Source organism: Pseudonaja textilis, chromosome 1 (assembly GCF_049901715.1).
Source record: "Pseudonaja textilis isolate UNSWEBS1 chromosome 1, rPseTex1.2, whole genome shotgun sequence".
In the NCBI taxonomy this organism is placed as follows: domain Eukaryota; kingdom Metazoa; phylum Chordata; class Lepidosauria; order Squamata; family Elapidae; genus Pseudonaja; species Pseudonaja textilis.
Window position 1 is genome coordinate 208,717,535 of NC_141990.1, and position 19,647 is coordinate 208,737,181.

Consider the following 19,647-nt stretch of genomic DNA (forward strand, 5'->3'; position numbering starts at 1 on the left):
AAAGAGAATATATGTAGCCCAGAAGTAATCCTGAGCTGAGGATTCCTTGGTCCTGAGTTGGGTTGGTTGCTTGCAGATGTTTCATTAACCAGCTAGGTAACATCATCAATACTAGTAAGTGTGGATTTGCTCCCTGTGTGTGTGTGTGTGTGTGCTCTTTATATACAGTGACTAAAGTCCCCCCCAAACATCTTATATAAACCAAAAGACCCAGTGGCTCAAGAAGTTAAAACCAGGACTCATCTACAACATACATTAACAGTTACTATGTAGGATAGTCAGGCAGAAAATTATCGGAACACATTGATGAACACCAACTAGCAGCCAGAAGATAAGATGAAAACTTCTTAATCTCACAAGCCAGATTCAACTGTAGATTCAACTATAGGTGGAAACTGTGAGCATCCTAGACCAAGATAAATCCAAAAATATTGTAGAACTTCTGAAAACTTGGTATCAAAGAAGTCAACCGACAATAGATACATAGAGATAAACCATGTTTACATATCATTCAAGAGAGAATAAAAAAGATAGGAAGGAACCTCTCCAGCAACCAAGGAGAGATTAAATCAGACAAACAGTCATGAAGAAAACAATATCCTAGTCAAGGAAATATCAAGAAGAAAACAACACCCCCACAAACACTGACAGGGCAAGCTACTGTTTATTAATAGGGAGCAAATCCCATACTCACTAGCATTGATAATATCACTAGTTTGCAAGCAAACAACCGATCTCAGAGAACATAAATACCTAGGAGACACAGCAGCTAGAAGGGGGTGGCTGGTAGCTTTATGCTACATCGCTGTGTTATTTTTTTCCCCATATGTGACTAGGGAAACTTCCTCCTGCTTCCAGATAGTTTATGAAAATATTAACAATATGTATACATAAGGAGGCAAATGCCTGCTGTGTTGTGGTTTGCCAGCAGCCGGTGCAGATGGCAGTGGAATCGGACAGTGGAGAAGAACGGGGACCATTCGGGAAGTCTGGAGAGGACTTGGACTAGGGTCCTGTGTCCAATGCAGAGATGGGGCCAGGACCATCTGGGAATGGGGTGCTGCCTTCAGAGCTTTCGGAGTCTGGCAGGAGTGAGGCAAAGGACCCAGGGGAGCCTGTTCCCAGTGTGCGTGTGCACACAGCTGCTAGAAGGCGAGAGCAGCTGAAACAAAAAGGGTGATTTGGGAATAAGGTTGGGAGGTGATTGCCCCTCCCATAAGGGATAAAAGTCAGGCAAAGATGGCAAAACCTTTGCAGGAAGCAAAGTAGTTCAATCGGTTCCAAGTCATCCTAGAAGCTCTTTGTACTTTGGTTGGTTTTTCCTGTACTTCGGTTGGTTTCTTTTCTAGTTAATTTGATACTTCTGTTTTGGCAGCACTTTACAGAACTGAAACGTGTGTGCTTATCTTGGGGGACTGTTTGAGCTTAATTCCGGCTGGGAATGAAAACAATTCCCAGCATTGCAATAAAATAGGTTTTAAAACAAGTTTGTGAATAATTACTATTTGTGAAGCTTGGGTCAGAACATGCTGCAAAATAATAGTAATTGTAAATATATATCTAGATTAGACAGCTATTTAGCTATTTTCCTGTGAAATGCCCTGAATCATAGCAATAACTGGAACATGAAAATGCCAACTTTCAAATCAGAGAAAATTAATTATATATTCAAACAACTGTTCAGTTAAAGTCCAATTAATGTAGTTCAAACCTTTATAACAAATAAAACAAGTTAATCATGGCTAATTTAACAGAAATTAACTTTTTCCTGGATTAAAGGCACTAAAAGAAGAAATATAACTGTTGGAAAACTTAATTTCTCTGGAAAAAAACGCGTGTTTCTTTTTCCAAACTGATGAACAAATTTTCTGACATCTAAGTGAATTTACAAAAAACTTAAACTTGCAGATATATATCTCAATGCTACAATATAACTATATGTATTTTGCGATGCTGAAATTAATGGAATGTACGAACATAGCAATACCAAATAATTCTAAGATCTAGAAATGCACTACTACCTGACTCAAAAAGCCATGTGAGTATCAATGAATCTAGACCAGTTCTGGAAAATTAATCATGGAATTTTGTCACTTTTATACTAGTGGAGGCAAGGAAAATATATCTCCAAGTTTTGATGTCTGATGGATGATAGGAAACTTGAAGCAACAGAATAACAAGTAAATAACAAACAACAAATTAGTTATTTTTTTGTTTGGGGGAATTACTGCAAGAGGCATGAAAACATAAAATATAGACATCTTTTCTCACAACGAATAGAAGCTTTTGCTCATTAAAACTGTCAGTTCCATTACATTGGAACTTTAAATCAATTAGGGGATAAGCCAAAATTATGCAGTTCCCTAAATGATATGAACAAGGTTAAACAGTTGACACTCCAAATGATTTGTCTTCTATTAAGGCAATATACCAAAGTTAAAAAAACTCAGTTTATACCCTGCAACAATTAAAAACAGATGACGTACCACAAAGCAAAAGAAAAAGCTGATTTTGGCTACTTGAGGTGCAGTAAGCTTCCCTACAGCTTTTAATATTGAATCCTGCTCTTTAACTGTTGGGTAAGACATACGAGACAGCTTTGCTTCCAGTGCATGACTTGCTGGGAGTTGTCGAATCTCCATAATGTTACTGAATCTTACACGAGGTTTTTTGGGAGCTTTAGGTGGGGAAAAAAAATGGTGCAGGTCAATTTGTGTATTAGACTGGAACAGAAAAACAATCAGCAAGATAAGGTTCCTCCCCATGTTTGAACAGTTTCTATCAGCTGCATGAATTAGCTAGTATACAGGAAAGATAAACCGAGATTGCAGATTTTACTCTAAGAGGTTTTGATTTGTACTGATTGCATTTATTTAAGGAAAAAGCCAGATTTCCTTAATTTTTAGAGTAACTGATTTGCTTTCCAACGAAAATGTATTTTTCATGAATTTGATCTTTAAAACGTGATTCGTGCATTTTACATTTTACCTTTGATTTTAAGTATGGCATGACTTTTACCAACTTGTGGTTAATTCAACCAAAGGCCTACATAACTAAGTGTACCAAATTGAAAAATGCTGTTTCTAGTTCTAGATTCTTATTTTCTAAAGAAATAGGAGCAAGACAATAAAGCATCTTTTAGCTTCATGTATATATTCAAATTTAATTCCTCTAAGACAGATAAATACAAATAAACACCCAAGGTGTCTAATCCATGTTGCAAATGTGCTGTTATTTAACAGTGCTGATGTGTTATGAATGTTTGCATAAACAAAGTATTATTTTGTCAAGCATTTCAAAATAAATACAAATTGAATTGTACTACATAAATATGTATTGTGAATGGCTAGCATTGTAAGATACACTACGTTACGGTATTCTTACTGCAAAGTAATTTTATGCAAAATATCCTCAATTCAATTAATTTCAAATTAGAAATGTTCCATTTGAAATCAAAAGTTATCTTGCATTTGAAAGCATTTTTGCAAGAGGCACCGCAGATCGTTCTAGAAATGTTTCAACCTCAGATTGTTTCGTATCCAAAATAGTCTGTCAATGCAAACATTTAAAAAATGGTGAAAATAGCTCATTTGAATTTTAACCTTTATTTCAATTCAATATGGTTTGATTTTAAATCTTTAACATACTCTAGTCCTAAACAACTTCTGAATTACTGTTTCTTCTTACGATTTCACTAACATTTCACTGAAACTTGAGAAGTTCAATTTAGGAACTATTTTGAATAGTTCCTATTTCATGAATTGGACTATCAATCACAATTTCATTGTCTGCCTTGTGCAAAAACTAATGTGATTAATCATTTGATTAACCCTCCTATTTTTTGAATAAAGCCATCAGTATATTTTTGAATTTATAAAAGATTTTTTTCAGTTTACATTATATATACACACACACATACACACACACACATACCCACACACACATATATATATGTATGTATGTTTTCTTAAGTTTTCGCGGGTACTTACATGTATGGTATTCAGTTTTGTTCGGGTATTTTCCCACGTCATTGTAGTTGTGCTTTTAAAGTTGTAGCAACGTTTTGGCAGAATCTCATCTGCCATCATCAAGCTTCTGTATTCTATATAATCAATACAGAAGCCTGATGATGGCAGATGAGATTCTGCCGAAACGTTGCTACAACTTTAAAAGCACAACTACAATGACGTGGGAAAATACCCCCAAAAAACTGAATACCGTATATGTATGTATGTATATATAGTAATAAAATACACACACACACATACACATACATACTAAATATTTAACTAAAAGACAAAAGCAATTAACTACGGATTTTCATACTTCTAATGTTACATGAGCATACAGTGGGTGATATAAAATATGTTTTTAAAATTCTGATATATGTACTTACTTTTTTCAGCATCATTGTTAATGCTGCTACTTTTTTCACTTGGCAAATCATGAAACTTTACAGGAACGTACAAAGGTTCACTCTGAAATGCAAGATAACCAATTCCCAGTCATGTAACAGAGTTATCAAAACAAAATCAAGAGCTTTGGGCAATGTGACGAACAAAAAGGTACTCAACACTCTACAGAACTAAATAGAATTAAAATCCCACTGTTTAGATCAGCTGTTTATTTGACATACCCAACCTTCTCATTTCTACAGGAGGCCCTTAGGTGATCTTCCTCCAAGTAGAAAATATAGCCTCATATTCTTCATGTAAATTGAACAACTTCCCAGCATGCACAGATCCATTTTATGACTGAGCAAACTGACTATTTAATTCTGATATGAATTTATCTTTTTAGAAATAAAAGAAATTTATTTTGGTACAATAACATCAAATTGGTCCTTAATTATAAAGACACCTATATTCACATGTGCATAGGCCACTTAACAGACAAAGTGGCCCTCAGATTCCAATTGATTTTGCATCCCTGCAAACATAGTCCCTTTCTGGATTTTCAGGCATAGAACGTGATAATTAGAATTTGAAAATTCCGATAACCACAACCCCAGCCTTTGTCTCCAAGAGAACAGTGAAAGTGATCCACTCCTGCAGAAAGCCACACATGCTTTATATCTTTGCATTCATTCTGATAATACTGGCACAAGGTTTCTGTAATTCCTCAAGTCTTTGTCTTTCCATCATCAACACCTAAAGCCAGAGATTCCAACATATCAGCTTTTCTTCTGTGATAGTCAGATGGTTGCATCCTTCCAAAATCCACTTCTTTTGCCATGGCTTTTAGTGACTGTTGCTTGTACCCTCCAGAACCATCTAAACCATATTGTCTCTGCAACTTTTGGAAATCATCCTTTTCTTGTCTTCCAGTTTCTGTTCTTCTTTGCCTATCCTCTTCAATTTGAAGATGCTGTGCCAATTCTAGATCATTCAAGTTTCTTCCTTCTAAAATGCTGCATTCATCCAGGTGCAGTTCGACATGTTCTTGCAGAACTGGGTAATCGGTACAACTAAGATGGCATATAGGACATTCATATAGAGGCAGACTACTTTCAGGAAGGGGAGACGGAGCACCGGCAGGCGGGCTTCCCGGCCGACCTCTGCTGGACCCGTCCATTCTTCCACTCCCGTCTATTCTCCCGCTCCCGTCCATTCTCCCGCTTCCGTCCATTCTCCCGCTCCCATCCATTCTCCCGCTCCTACAAAGACTGCTTGAAAGATACTTCATCAGTTCCTTGTATTCCAAAAATACAAACACAAATTGAAGATGCCTGGAAAGAAGGCTTTGATCCCCAAGGAGCTTCTCATTTCAGCAGCAAATTACAAGGAACTAAAGCATGGATAGGAGCATGTGAAATTTATTTGCTCTTAACCTTTCTCAGGCTAAAGTGTCAAATTATTGACTTTCATCAGCCTACTGGCTCTTCTGGTACACACCCTCGTTTGTTTGAATGGGTATTAAACTATTATTCTTCAGGTAAAGATAGCAATGGAAAGGTTATGAGTACTTCCAAGCCACCAATTTATTTGCAGCACCAAGGTCATAGTCATACTATTGTTGGCATTCAGGAAAGAAAAAACAAAAGTTTGTGTCAACTAATATTTGATCCCAGCTGCCATTCAGAAGAAATGCAAAAACTCTTAAAAGGCATTGATGGGAACAGTCTAAAATTATTTCAAAGACTCCCAGGAGGCTTAAACCATAAGCAATATCAAATAGTGTCTGTGGAAGGTGTGCTGACAGAAGAGGGAAAAGTTGCTCGTAGGCAGGCTTCTCAATTCTTCACAGCACAGAAAATTCCTTGAAATAAGAATATCTGAAAAATGAAGGCAATTGAAGGCTGCAAAGGAGATCTGTTCATATAGGTTGCTGAGTGATGTACATAGCAATTTTTAAAAATTTCAAAATAAATATTGAAATACTTAAAAAAAAAGAATGTGATAATTAGCGTGGATTTCAGTGTAAGACAATCCTAAAACAAACTATCAAAAAAGAAAAGAAAACCCTCCCTATTGAATTAATTTTCCCTTTGATGGTGTTGGTTGAGAGAGGTACAGCTAACTATAAAAAAACCTTCTATTTTGCGTTATAAGATGGTATTCCATCCCATCACATTTTTTCTGCCATTCAGTGAAGGTCCCTGTAGTCTTCCCAACAAGGTTTTTCGGAAGTCATTTGCCATTGCCTCTTTCCTAGAGCTCAGATGAAGTGACTGGCCCAAGAGCACCCTGCGACCTTTGTGCTGCGGGTGAACTAGAACTCACAAAGTCCCGGTTTCTAGCCTGATGTCTTAATCACTACACAATAACTAAAATAGCTTTATGCAAACAAATGACTGAAGAAATCTTAAACTGTAAGATTTATTTCCCAAAGTCAACTATAAAATACCTTTGAAAATCAGAAATATCTGATACTATGGTTCTTTTTACCATATTTAATCAGCTTTTGTTTAAAGCTACAAAATATCTTTTTCAGATTTATTTTTATTTTACTATTAATTTGAAAAAAAGAATAAATATTGCCATGCAGCAATACAATGCTTAAATGAGAAAACTTACCAAAGAACTATTCACAGTATTGTCAGTTGTACAAGTGGCAAAATAACTTTCAGCATCTGCAAACTAAGCAGAAATTTGACACCTCAGATTCTATTAATATATATCTAGTACTTTGATTTTAAAAAGTACATTTAAGTCAGAGAATATTATTATCAACAATATTCAGTCAATATCTTTGACTGCGATACAGATTGAGGAAAAATGGCCCACTGACAGCCACATTCCAATTCTTCCTCCTTCTTGCTCTTGAACTGGTATCAGTTTCAAAGCCAAAACTTGCCATTGCTTAAAACTATTCCCAGAGAAGAATAAGAGTCGATAAACAGTGTCACTGCAATAAAACCAAATGTGATCAGGGGCATATGGCAAGTCGATTATAAAAGAAATCAGTATTTTGATGTCTTTTCCAATTATCCATCTGTTAGCAGTAAACTGAACACTAGTCTAGAAGCGAGCCAAAAATAAACAAACAAAAATCAGACTGTGATATATTGCTCAAAATACATTTTATTAAATCGTTTAATATTTTTTTCTTCCATAGTAAGAAATCAACTAAATGGTTTTCAAGCATCAGCATTTATGCTAACCCTGAATTCCCCAAATCACCAGATTCCCAGCTTTACAACTTCCATCAGCAATAATCACTGTCTATGCCATTTGGGAATTATGATCATTGTTGTCCATTCTTCAGCTAGAAACTTAAGTTAAAATGCTAAGCTACTTGCAAATGATATTACTTTCCGTAATATCATTTGCAAGCAATCACAGATCTCAAAAGGAGTATTTGGGAACTATAACCAAGAGCTGAGGAGTCATTCTTGTTGTTGTTAGTTGTGAAGTCGTATCCAACCCTTCGTGACCCCATGGACAACTTTCCTCCAAGCCTTCCTGTCCCCTACTATCCCATGGAGTCCATTTAAGCTCACACAGCCACTTCATTCTCTACCATCCCATTCTTCTTTTGCCCTCAATCTTTCCCAGCATTAAGCTCTTCTTCAGTGAGTCTTTGATTGACTATATGCACTTTGTTGGCAGGGTGATGTCTCTGCTTTTTAGTATGCTGTCTAAGTTTGCCATGGCTTTCCTCCCCAGGAACAAGCATCTTTTAATTTCTTGGCTGTAGTCCCCATCTGCAGTGATCTTGGAGCCCAGGACAATAAAATCTGTCACTTCCTCCATTTCTTCCCTATCTATTTGCCAGGAATTGAGAAGGTCAGACGCCATGATCTTAGTTTTCTTAATGTTGAATTTCAAGACAACTTTTACACTCTCCTCCTTCATCCGCATCAAGAGGCTCTTTAGTTCCTCTTCACTTTCTGCCATTAGTGTGGTATCATCTGCATATCTGAGGTTGTTGATATTTCTCCCAGCAATCTTAATTCCAATTTGTGATTCATCTAACTCTGCCTTTCTCATGATGTGCTTTGCATATAAGTTAAATAGGCAGGGCAACAGCATACAAATTCCTTTCTCAATTTTGAACCAATCAGTGGTTCCATGTCCAGTTCTTACTGTTGCTTCTTGTCCCATATATAGGTTTCTCAAGAGACAAATAAGATTATCTGGTACTCCCATCTCTTTAAGAACTTGCCACAATTTGTTGTGATCCACACAATCAAAGGCTTTAGCATAGTCAGTGAAGCAGATGTTTTTCTGGAACTCCCTAGCTTTCTCCATGATCCAGCGTATGTTGGCAATTTGATCTCTAGTTCCTCTGCCTCTTCAAATCCTGCTTGTACTTCTGGTAGTTCTCAGCCCACATACTGCTGGAGCCTAGATTGTAGGATTTTGAGCATAACTTTGCTAGCATGTGAAATGAGTGCAATGGTGTGATAGTTTGAACATTCTTGGCATTGCCCTTCTTTGGAATTGGAATGTAAAATGATCTTTTCCAATCCTGTGGCCAATGTTGAGTTTTCCAAATTTGATCACAAATTGAGTGTAGCACTTTCCTGCATCGTCTTTTAAGATTTTGAATAGCTCAGCTGGAATACTGTCACCTCCACTAGCTTTGCTGTTGCTCAGACTTCCTAAGGATATCTGGCTCAAGGTCACTGACCACCCCATCGTGGTTATAAGGTATCTTAAGCTTGTTCTTGTATAGTTCTTCTGTGTAATTTTGCCACCTCTTTTTAATCTCTTCTGCCTCCATTAAGTCCCTGCCATTTTGGTCCTTTATCATGCCCATCTTTGCATGAAATGTTCCCTTCATATCTCCAATTTTCTTGCAGAGATCTCTGGTCCTCCTTATTCCATTGTTTTCATTTATTTGTTTCCACTGTTCATTTAGGAAGGCATTCTCATCTCTTCTAGCTATTCTCTGGAATTCTGCATTCAATTGGGTGTATCCTTCTCTTTCTCCCTTGCCTTTTGCTTCCCTTCTTTCCTCAGCTAAGAGTCATTCTTAAATTACTGTTAAGCCATTATTTAGGTTGTGCAACGCTTTAGGGAATCTACACTTTTTCCTCAGGATCATGCAGCCTCTGCAAAGGGCACTTTTGTGATCTCAGCAAAAGCCGGCTGCTTTATAGAGATAGAGGCAGAGGCCCATGCATGCCCTAAAGTACCACTAAGAACCCATTTTGTATAGCTTCCTGCTTATCTCCAGCTATTTGGCTGTCAGGACACTTCATGGCAAATGATAATCTGAATAAAATACTCATTTATTTAAGATTCAAAATAGAGAAACTAAAGAGGAAGTGAAATTGGCATAAAATTCTATATAATACATGGAAATCTACCTAGTCTTCTAATTCAGTTCATGAGCTAATAGTCAATCCACCAGCCTAGAAGCCCGGAGATGGTGAGTTCTAGTCCCATTTCAGGCATGAAACCCAGCTGGATGACTGGGTCAGTCACTCTCTCTCTCAACCCATCCGTTACAGTTGTTATTGTCGGGAAAATAGGAGGAAGAAAGAGCAGTGTGTGTGTTCACCACCGTAATAAAGGTGAAATATAAGCAGATAGATGATTATAGTTATAGAGCTATTCGTTTTCATGTATAAACAAGATTTGTCAAGAATCTAATGTATTTTCTAGCTGTGAGAGTTCAGAAACAGGAAAACAACTGAATGAATTAGTCAGCTCTCATTTTCTCATGGAATATTGTGAGTAGCTCAATGACTGAGTTCACTACATTTTATCAGTAGGAAAACTAGACTTCTTAATAAAGAAATAAAATGTGATAAAATAGTTTTTCTTAAAACAACATTTAGTGTGATATCTTTGTAATGAACTATTAACTTTTCAGCTAGAGGCAGAATATCACAAACAATATAAACCACAGGCTAACTACTGATTTCAAGGACAGAGAGCTTGATGTTCATATCAGTTCCCCTAAGAAACATTACTGCTATTTTTTGTTTATGTAAAGACTCGCTTTGAAATGCTAGACTTATGGAACCGTTGCTGTACACTCTGAACATTTGGAAGGGACCTTATATTAGTTTGTGTGGACGTTTATCTCTATTTTACACTTTGATATTGTGTATAAAAAACCCACAATACTGACAAAAATCAATAAACAGAACAATACTTACAAAAGCTGCATGCTTTCCACGAAGCCCACGCGTACACTGTTGCCTCCATGGTTTCCAGATGATGAATCCCAAGAGGTAAAGAACAAACATGGATGTTTTTGCAAACGTACTGAAGAATGGTTTTTTGTACATAGTAAAAACATACTGCAGAGAAAAGAGGAAAAAGCCATCACTCATAAACTTATTAAGCTACATGGACCTTCAAACATGGAAAAGTGATTTAAGAAATACAGCATTCCTGGATTTGTATTCAATCTCAGTCAAGACCAAGATTTGTATTAGTTACTGTTCTCCACGCCATAAATTATTAGCATATTTCTGGGCTAGCAAAAATAAATATACTGATTTATTAAAGATTCTAACGTATGTACTTTTGCTACTTGCAAATCCTTTGCAAGGTTATCTGTTGCAGCTGAAATTCCAAGAGAGTGGACAAGCCTAATGGATCACATTTTAGGATAGTCTCTTGAAGTAATGAAACATCTTGCAGAACAACCGATGGGACACCAAATTCCTAGTAGATGGATTTGAGAAGAAGTGATTGTGCATAACTTGCTTATCTATGTGGTCGCTCAGAATTGACAATGACTTGATGGCACATAATCAATCAATCAAGAAGGGAAAATTGCATCTAGCTAACAAAATGTGATATATCTATGTAGTCCTCAACTTACAACCACAATTGAGCCAACATTTCTGTTGCTAAACAAAGCAGTACTTAAATGAGTTTTGCCCCATTTTATGACCTTTGTTGGCACAGTTAATCACTGCAGTTGTTAAGTTAGTAACGTGACTGTTAAGTGAATCTGCCTTTCCCATTGATTTGCTTGGCAGGAAGTCACAAAAGGTGATCAGATGACCCTAGGACACGGCAACCGTCATAAATATAAGCCAACTACCACACATCTGAATTTTGACCATGTGACATGGGGATACTGCAATGGTCATAACTCAATTTTATCAGTGCGTAATTTTGAATGGTCACTACATGAATGGTTGTAAGTCGAGGACTTCCTTATGCACTCAGAATATTTTCCCCATCTTGGAAGGGATAAGTATAGCTTTTTTGGAGGGGGAAACAGGAGGAATTTACAAAACTTACCATCTATCTAATGGTGAGATGCACTACCATGAAAATTACAAAATTATTCTACAAAATATAATTGGTGCATGATATTTGTTGTATATCTGCATGCTTCAATAAGTTGAAATATTTCAGTGGGGTGTATTCGCTTTTTCACATGATTGTATAATCTAAGGCTAGTTCTAAAACCTTACAAATCATTTTCAGAGTAACTGGTTTAACAAATAGTGGCTAACAATGAGATGGGCGGTATTCCATGAAGTCCTAAATACTACTAGTTTCACTTAGATTAAAAAAAGTTAAGATCACAATATTGTTGCATTATAGCATGATACTTACCGATGTGAGTTCGGAAGAAGCAACCCATATGACATCAACCAGAAGAAGAATGACAATGCCAAGAGCCATTCGCTTACGCTGAGTCAGAGAACTGCTTTGCGGGTTCATCCGATTCATGATAAAAATCCAAACCATTTGTAACTTGTCAAACAACAGCAGTGACAACGAGTCTTTTAAATGAACTGAAACAGGCTTTATCCTCCAGGAACTGGGTGGGACAGGCATTCAAATATTAAAGTACAGCAAAAATGTAAACCAATGATCAATCTGTATGATATGAAACAAAATTGGACACAATTTATATTACTCCATAAGCAGAATATTAAATCCCCCCCCCACAAAAAAAACCCTAATCCTTGAAATTTTGTTTTGTACTGACATTGTTACCATCAGCATCTAATGATGTTTTCCTGCCCGTTCCTTTGCAGGCAATCTATTTTGGTGGCCCTGATGTCTCTGAACATTGGTAGTACTGTATAAAGATAATGTTTGGTCTGCTAGTATGAGCTAGGAAAATATGGCTGTCCAAGGGAGAGGAAGAGGAGGGGAAGGAGTTGGGTGAGAAGACACTACATCTGGATGCTTAGTTGCCATGATTTCTCTGCTATGCAAAGCATGTAAAAAACAATAAATGTAACATATCTAGGCAAAGGAAGTAACGAGAAAGAAAAGCAATGAAGAAAAAAAAAGACAAAAAGAAAGAAAAATATCTTTGCTTGGTAAGAAGAGAAAAAAATAAATAAAAATGATTGGGTAGCTCCTAACGGTAGAGATTTCTTAGATGATCATCCAGTCCAGTAATATTGCCAATTATTATATTTTGGTTAATGGGAAAAAAAACCTACCCTGCTGTGTAGTCTGAGTGAAATGGTTGTTTTGCAGATGTTTCACAAGCCTCTCTGTTTTGTAATTTTTAAAAAAGCGAATAAATTTAAGGGTGCATTGTAATATTTGTTTTTCACTTCCCACTCAGTTAAAATCTCTGTGCCACTGTATTAACATATTTCAATGCTTCAGACCCTAGTCTGAATTTGAGACCTTTGGATTAAAGCATGGATAACTGAGGTAAAATTTGATTTCTCTATAAAAAATCCTCCCCACCGCCCACACTTGACTAAAGATAAAAACGATAGAAAGCACTTCTAAAATGCAAATTGCTGCTTTAAAGATAGTATAAACCTATTCCCTTTATGTGTAGCAAGTGTCTTGTCATGATAAGCTTTAATTTGTTCCTCTTCATTCACATAAAGCTAGAACTGAGACCAGTAGTGGTTTGATGATTCAAATATGAAAGGAAAAGAGAAATCAGAGTGCCATCTGCATGTTGATGGCACCAATATCTCTGGATATAACAAACATTATTTGATGCCTCGTCAGAACAGAATACAAATACAAGCCATTTATAAGCCTGTGTGCTAGACAATTGCTAGCACATTTAAGTCTGTGAGATTGAAACACCCTTACAATGTTCAGGCTTGCAGCCAAATACATTTGTCTTTTTAAGTGGCTGACATGTAAATTAAATATGAATAGTGGAAATGTGATGTATAAAAGGCCTAAACAGATTATTCTGAATTTAATTGAGGAAAAGGTTAAATACCCACACTCCTTATGTCCGGATTAAAATTGGAGCACAGAAAATAAAAGAAATACATTGTGCGCATATTTTGAACTGCATCCATTTTCATCTAAACAATTCAATATTTTGTTACTTATACTTTATCCCAGGGGTCTCTAAACTTGGCTACTTTAAGACTTGTGGACTTCAACTCCCAGAATACCCCACAGCCTGTATGAGGCTGAGGAATTCTTGGAATTGAAGTCCACAAGACTTAAAGTTGCCAAATTTGGAGACCCCTGCTTTATTCTAATAGACTTGTATTTTGGATAAGCAAACTATAGAATGCCAATTATTTCCAATGATTATTTTCATACCTGTTCTCTAACCTTTTAAGAATAAAATAATGACTGGACTTCAATGAGCTTCATGGCATCATGTAAAGATGAAGAGTATCTCCTAAAAATAATAATAATAATAATAATAATAATAATAATAATAATAATAATAATAATAATAATAATGGGTGTCAACTGCCTACAGGATAGTAGGCTTTTCCAACTTTCCATCAGATCTTAATCTGCCATTTCACCAATTTTGCAATCCAAGAGTCCCATTTTGAAAACACAGACATGATATGCACAATGCATATGCAAACATAGGGCGTGGGAGTGTAATTGACAAAATGTGTCTTATGACATCTTGATGCAATTCTGTCTGTTATGTATTTGCATGCAACGTTGTGATATAGAAAGGGCAGAAATTGTGCTATAAAGATTTATTTTGGCAAATTATAGCTACCTGTGGATGCCTATAGTTATGTACAATAGTAATATAATAACAGCCTCCTCCCCAGCTGAATTTGGGTGTTAATCAAAAACTACAATTTAGATAAAGTGGTAGAATAAATATCAACTTTAAATATGTGATTTCAGACAGAGATATATTGCACTAGAGCCGTGATGGCAAACCTATAGCATTTGTGCTGGCACGCGAGCCATAGGCAAACTTACCTCACTGCGCATGCACGCGCCTCATAGCTGATTTTTCGGCTGGCTTGAGGCCTTTTTCGGCCTCCCAGAGGCTTGAAAAAAACCTCTGCAGGGTTTGCAGGCCAAATAATAGGCCCGTTTCATAACTTCCTGTAATACCAGAAGTGATGAAATGGCCCTATTATTAAGCCTGCAAAGGCTTTTTTCAAGACTCTGGAAGGCCGAAAAAGGCCTCAAACCGGCCGAAAATCAGCTGTAAGGTGCAGTGCAAGTAAGGGGCCGGCAGCAGGGGGATTGCGCGCACATGCGCAGAGGGCGTGGGGGGGCACACATTGCCTTCTGGGTGCTGGCATGTGCACACAATTTTTGGCACAGGATCCCAAAAAGGTTAGCCACCACTGCACTAGAGTATCAACTACAGACACCCAGTATGTGGTAGTTTTTTAAAGTCAATATAGGTAAATTATAGTTGGAAACCAATCAACAACTAGCACAGGGTTCACAGAATTAATAATTCATGCCCCCCCAAAACTGTAGCCAGTAAATAAGGGCTAGCTGGCATATTCTGGACTAGTTGCAGTTTTCAAGAAGTCTTTAAGCACATTTTAATAGTCTGTCTAGTGCATTAATTACTATACCCAGGTCCTCTTGTACCAATTGGTAGACTAGCCAAAGTCAGGCAAAAGCTCTTTGAGAGTGGAATCTCTGCAAAACAGAGCTGCCAAAACTAAGTCCCATAAGTACAGTAAGATACCAGATGATGGCATCAAAACCACAGAGAAATTCAAAAGTATGCAGAAGAGTTCACTACTTCTATCCAGGTCTTGACTCACGTCATCGTGAAAGAGATCAATACTATCAGGCACGAAACTCAAATGAAAAAAGAGGTGCAGATAATCCATTTCTTCTGCCATCACTATCTCAACAATCTTTGTAAAAAGGAGGCTGGGCACCTGTCAGTAGTTACCTCCAACTACTGAATCCAAGAATAGTTTCTTCACAAGTGGACATATCACAACCTACTTCAAGACTGCTGATAATTATTCTTCCAGCTAGGAGACACTGACAATCTCCAGGTCCAGGTGGTTAATTCTACAGCAAAAGTACTTTTAACATGATCCTCATTATATTTTTCCAAATACCTCTACATTCTGATAAACATGGTGGGTTTGTTTTCAGGCCATAAGGATGGCATATCGACAAACATCACTTCTAGAAACCTCCAAAAGCAGTTACTAGATTGTCATTTCTGATGTGACACAAGGATAAAAATTATTAAATATGTGACTGGAACAGTCACCTTTCTTTTGTTATATTTCTTTTGTTATATATGTTATTATACTTAATAAAATTATTAAATTTATGACTGGACAGTCATCTTTCTTTTGTTCTTTCTTTTCACCTGCTTTTTAGACTGCTGACAGTAGCATGCCAACTGTGATCCCTGATAATAATAAAAAGATATATGGACATTATTTTATTAGTTGTACGAGGTGATAACCCTTTAGGCTACATAGGAATGAGTAGTCCTAAGCTGGTTAGAATTAGAAGCATTGCTTTCAGTAATAGTTTTATTTTTATCAGAGTCCACAAATTACATCTACAAACAAATACTATTTTCATAGTCCCTAGAAGTGCAAAGCGAATAAAGGATCTCCTTCCTCTTGTTATCCCTTATTCTGCTATAAAATGTATTATTCAGTATCATTAACATTTGCATTCATCAGTAATATATCACATACATTTAAACAGCTGTGAACCAATACTATAATTCTTTATAAAAAATTATACACACGTCTATTTATTTTCCTCATGCTAGTTACACAAAATGCCTTTTTGGAGATGGAAATAAGATCCTGAAAAGTTGAGTTTGTATGCTAGAATGTAATGAAACATGCAAAACAGGACTAACTGCCTGTGTGTGTTTTCTAAAGAATTATCAGCTACAGTTCTAACTACCCTGCCCAAATAAATCATCTGGTTCAGTTTCAGTAAGAACCTAAATGATTTTTTGCTGTCAAAAAAATGCACAGCATAGGTAACTGATGAACATTTGTAACGCTCAAATAAAATAGGAAGAATTAATAGTTATTTGGATGAAAAGAGAAACTCATTTACTACATGCTCTATTTTTTTTTTACTTTAGAGTCTCACAATTTAATTAAAGAAATATTAAAACATGGTAAAACAGATTTATATTTATTTTGCTATTTATATTAATTATATAAGGTATCACAGTTTTCCTTACCTTCTAGATTTTTGTAAACATGACACAGACATATCCCATGGAACACTTTTTTATCTATATTCTTGAGCGTTTTCTGCAAAAATTCAAGAAGAAATAAGTCCTTTGCATTTTCAACCATTTATCAATGGTTATTGTTCTGTCTTTTATTACGATGTATTAGATAGAGTAGATAAATTCTATATAGATAGATACACATCAATAGATGGCTTTCATTTACTTACTCAAACGTACAAATATATTTCACTTGATGACAGTTCCATTTTATAGTAAAAATATATTACTCAAACAATATCATTTAAAATGAAAATCTTCTGCAGAGATTTTTCTTTACTTCTTCAGATTAATGTCATAAATCACACTCACCATAAACTACCCTCTACTAAATATTAACGTTTAACCCTATTCCACAGTGGTGGTATTCAAAAACTTTTACTACCAGTTCTGTGGGCATGGCTTGTTGGGCGTGGCCATGTGACTGGGTGGGCGTGGCTTTTTTTGCAGCCCCCGCTCATTTTGGGGAGCTTCTTAGCATTTTTAGTGTTTTTACTCCCCCAAGGCTCCTCTGAGGCTCTGGAAGAAAAGGAACAGAGCATGGGAGGGGAATGTAGCACCCCTCCAAGCTCCGTTTTGGGAGCTTCCTAGCCTCAGAAGAGCCTCTGGGGGGCATTTTTGTTCCCCTAAGGCTCCTCTGGGGCTCTGGAAGGCAAAAAATGGAGGGAGGGGCTGAGCTCCTCCCTCCATTTTTTTTGCCTTCCTGGGCCTCAGCAAGGGGAATCCCAGCACAGCTGATCTTATCTACAGCTGATTGTCAGGAGGGAAAAAAAAGAAAGAAATACCTTAGGCAAATGTCAGGCAGGTGGGCAGGGTGAGCGTGCATTGGGCAGGAGGGCGACCGGGTAGGGGGCGTGGCCAGCCAGAACTTACTACTGGTTCGCCGACCCACGCCAAATTCTTGTTACCGGTTCACCTGATCTGGCGCGAACCGGCTGAATACCATCACTGCTATTCCACATATTCACTTTTACAGAATGTAAATGACACCTTAGATTTTACCAACTAAAGATAGATGTTAATCTCAAATATTGACAGAGTTGGCCTACAACCTTGAGATTATGCAGAAATGGACTTAAATTTGCCACCAATCCCTAGTGATTTCACAGAAATGGAATGCACACAAGTCATTTTCATAGCAACTGATCAAAAGTTCTAAAGCTTCCTGTATATGGTACATTTAAAGAAAACCTTAATAATGTATATTTGGGAAACTAGGCCAAAAATACTGTCTAAAAAACATTTGTTTTTTCTCAAGTTATAATTTCTCAGGACTAAATCAAGAATGAAAGCCACTTTATTTTACTTTTTAATGAGATATCCAAGAAAATAAATTTTGTTCAAAGATAAAAATTTGAAGGATTAACCTGAAGAACTAAATAATAGGTTTGTATTGTATTGTAGAATAGTCAGTGGCAATTCTGTCTTTTTCCTGACAGTGGAGACAACATTTATAACTGATGGTTATGTTTCTAATTAAGAGACATACAGATATATAAAGGTACCCACTACTAGAACACAAACCTTTCATCTGCATTTTATTAAGTTTTTTTTTAATTTCACGAGCTATAAATCTTCTCATAATTGCCCAGATTAAAAAGAAAAAAACACAGTGCATTGATTAAAAATGTAATGCATTTTTAAAAATCACTAATTCATTCTTACCGAGATATTTTGTTGCCATGGTAGTGGCAGGTCTTCCAGTACTGTTCGATGTAGTTACTTTCAAATATCTATTTTAAAAAAAGAAGATAAAGCTTGATATTATTTCTGAAATTATCAGTACTAAAATTTAACTTAGCATTTCTTTAACTTTTAATATCTATTACACGCCTCAATTATCTTATCTTGACATTACCATGTAGTTAAATAAAAAAGGTCTTTACAGTATAAATTATCACATGCTTCTACATGTACTTGATCAAAGGTAATTTAGAGGATGGTATGTTAAGCTGAAGAGCAACAAGGTAATTTTTACTTGCTGCCCAATTTCTAATTATGGTGACTTCTCATCCTCCCAAAGTACAACCTTCAGATTGCAGTAGGAAATATACTACTGTTGAATCAGAATGTTCATGTTTGTAAGCTGGGCCTAGTCGCACAACTTGTGGTTTTTTATGAAGATATCAGTGGTGGGATTCAAATTTTTTTACTACCAGTTCTGTGGGCGTGGCTTGGTGGGCATGGCAGGGGAAGGATACCGTAAAATCTCCAGTCAGAGGCGGTATTTGCCAGTTCTCCGAACTACTCAAAATTTCTGATACTGGTTCTCCAAAACTGATCAGAACCTGCTGAATACCACCTCTGGAAGATATGAATATTAAAAAGTACTGTTTTTATTTCTTCTACACTTTGAGATAGCTTGGAAGAAGTAGATTCAAACCTAATACAACCTAAGCACCAAATACGTTTTGTGGCTATCATATTATTATGATATACCAGTACCTTTTTTACAGAGGTATGAAACTATTCAATTATACAGAAGGAAGCAAAATGTTTTATTATACACCTCATAGCATGTGACACCCCACATGTAGCTTGGAAACTAAGCAAGAACTAACATACCAGAGTTAGTACTTGGGAGAATTTGAAAAACATAAGGGAAACCACTAGGCTTGGAAACTAAAAAAAAACCCATCCTAGAACAAGACAATGGCAAACTACAGCTACAAGGAAAACTATATGACTGCATCTATACTGGATAAACCACAAAAAAGTCAAGCTTAACTTGAAGAAGACTATAATTACAGAGACAGCTGGGGTTACAACTAAGCTTAAAATTGCAGTCAATAAACATTCAAACAATTTTATCTCTATTAT

The 19,647-nt window shown here is 36.4% G+C and overlaps 1 protein-coding gene across 8 annotated transcripts in view; it reads right to left on the bottom strand.

Moving 5' to 3' along the window:
• The window catches only part of SLC35F5 (solute carrier family 35 member F5), a 37,367-nt gene that overhangs the window by 12,593 nt on the left and 5,127 nt on the right, over positions 1-19,647 (bottom strand). The window contains exons 2-10 of one of the 8 annotated variants that reach the window (XM_087920340.1): positions 18,493-18,560; positions 16,777-16,849; positions 13,914-13,995; positions 12,824-12,877; positions 11,979-12,245; positions 10,556-10,699; positions 7,017-7,079; positions 4,397-4,478; positions 2,487-2,677 (exon numbers count right to left, since the gene is read on the bottom strand). In XM_087920340.1, coding sequence (XP_087776466.1) covers positions 2,487-2,677; positions 4,397-4,478; positions 7,017-7,079; positions 10,556-10,699; positions 11,979-12,203 — 705 coding nt within the window. In that variant the 5' untranslated portion in view covers positions 12,204-12,245; positions 12,824-12,877; positions 13,914-13,995; positions 16,777-16,849; positions 18,493-18,560. The remainder of the gene's footprint in view (positions 1-2,486; positions 2,678-4,396; positions 4,479-7,016; positions 7,080-10,555; positions 10,700-11,978; positions 12,246-12,823; positions 12,878-13,913; positions 13,996-16,776; positions 16,850-18,492; positions 18,561-19,647) is intronic. The other 7 variants (XM_087920341.1, XM_087920345.1, XM_026714600.2 and 4 more) reach the window with 7 other exon arrangements.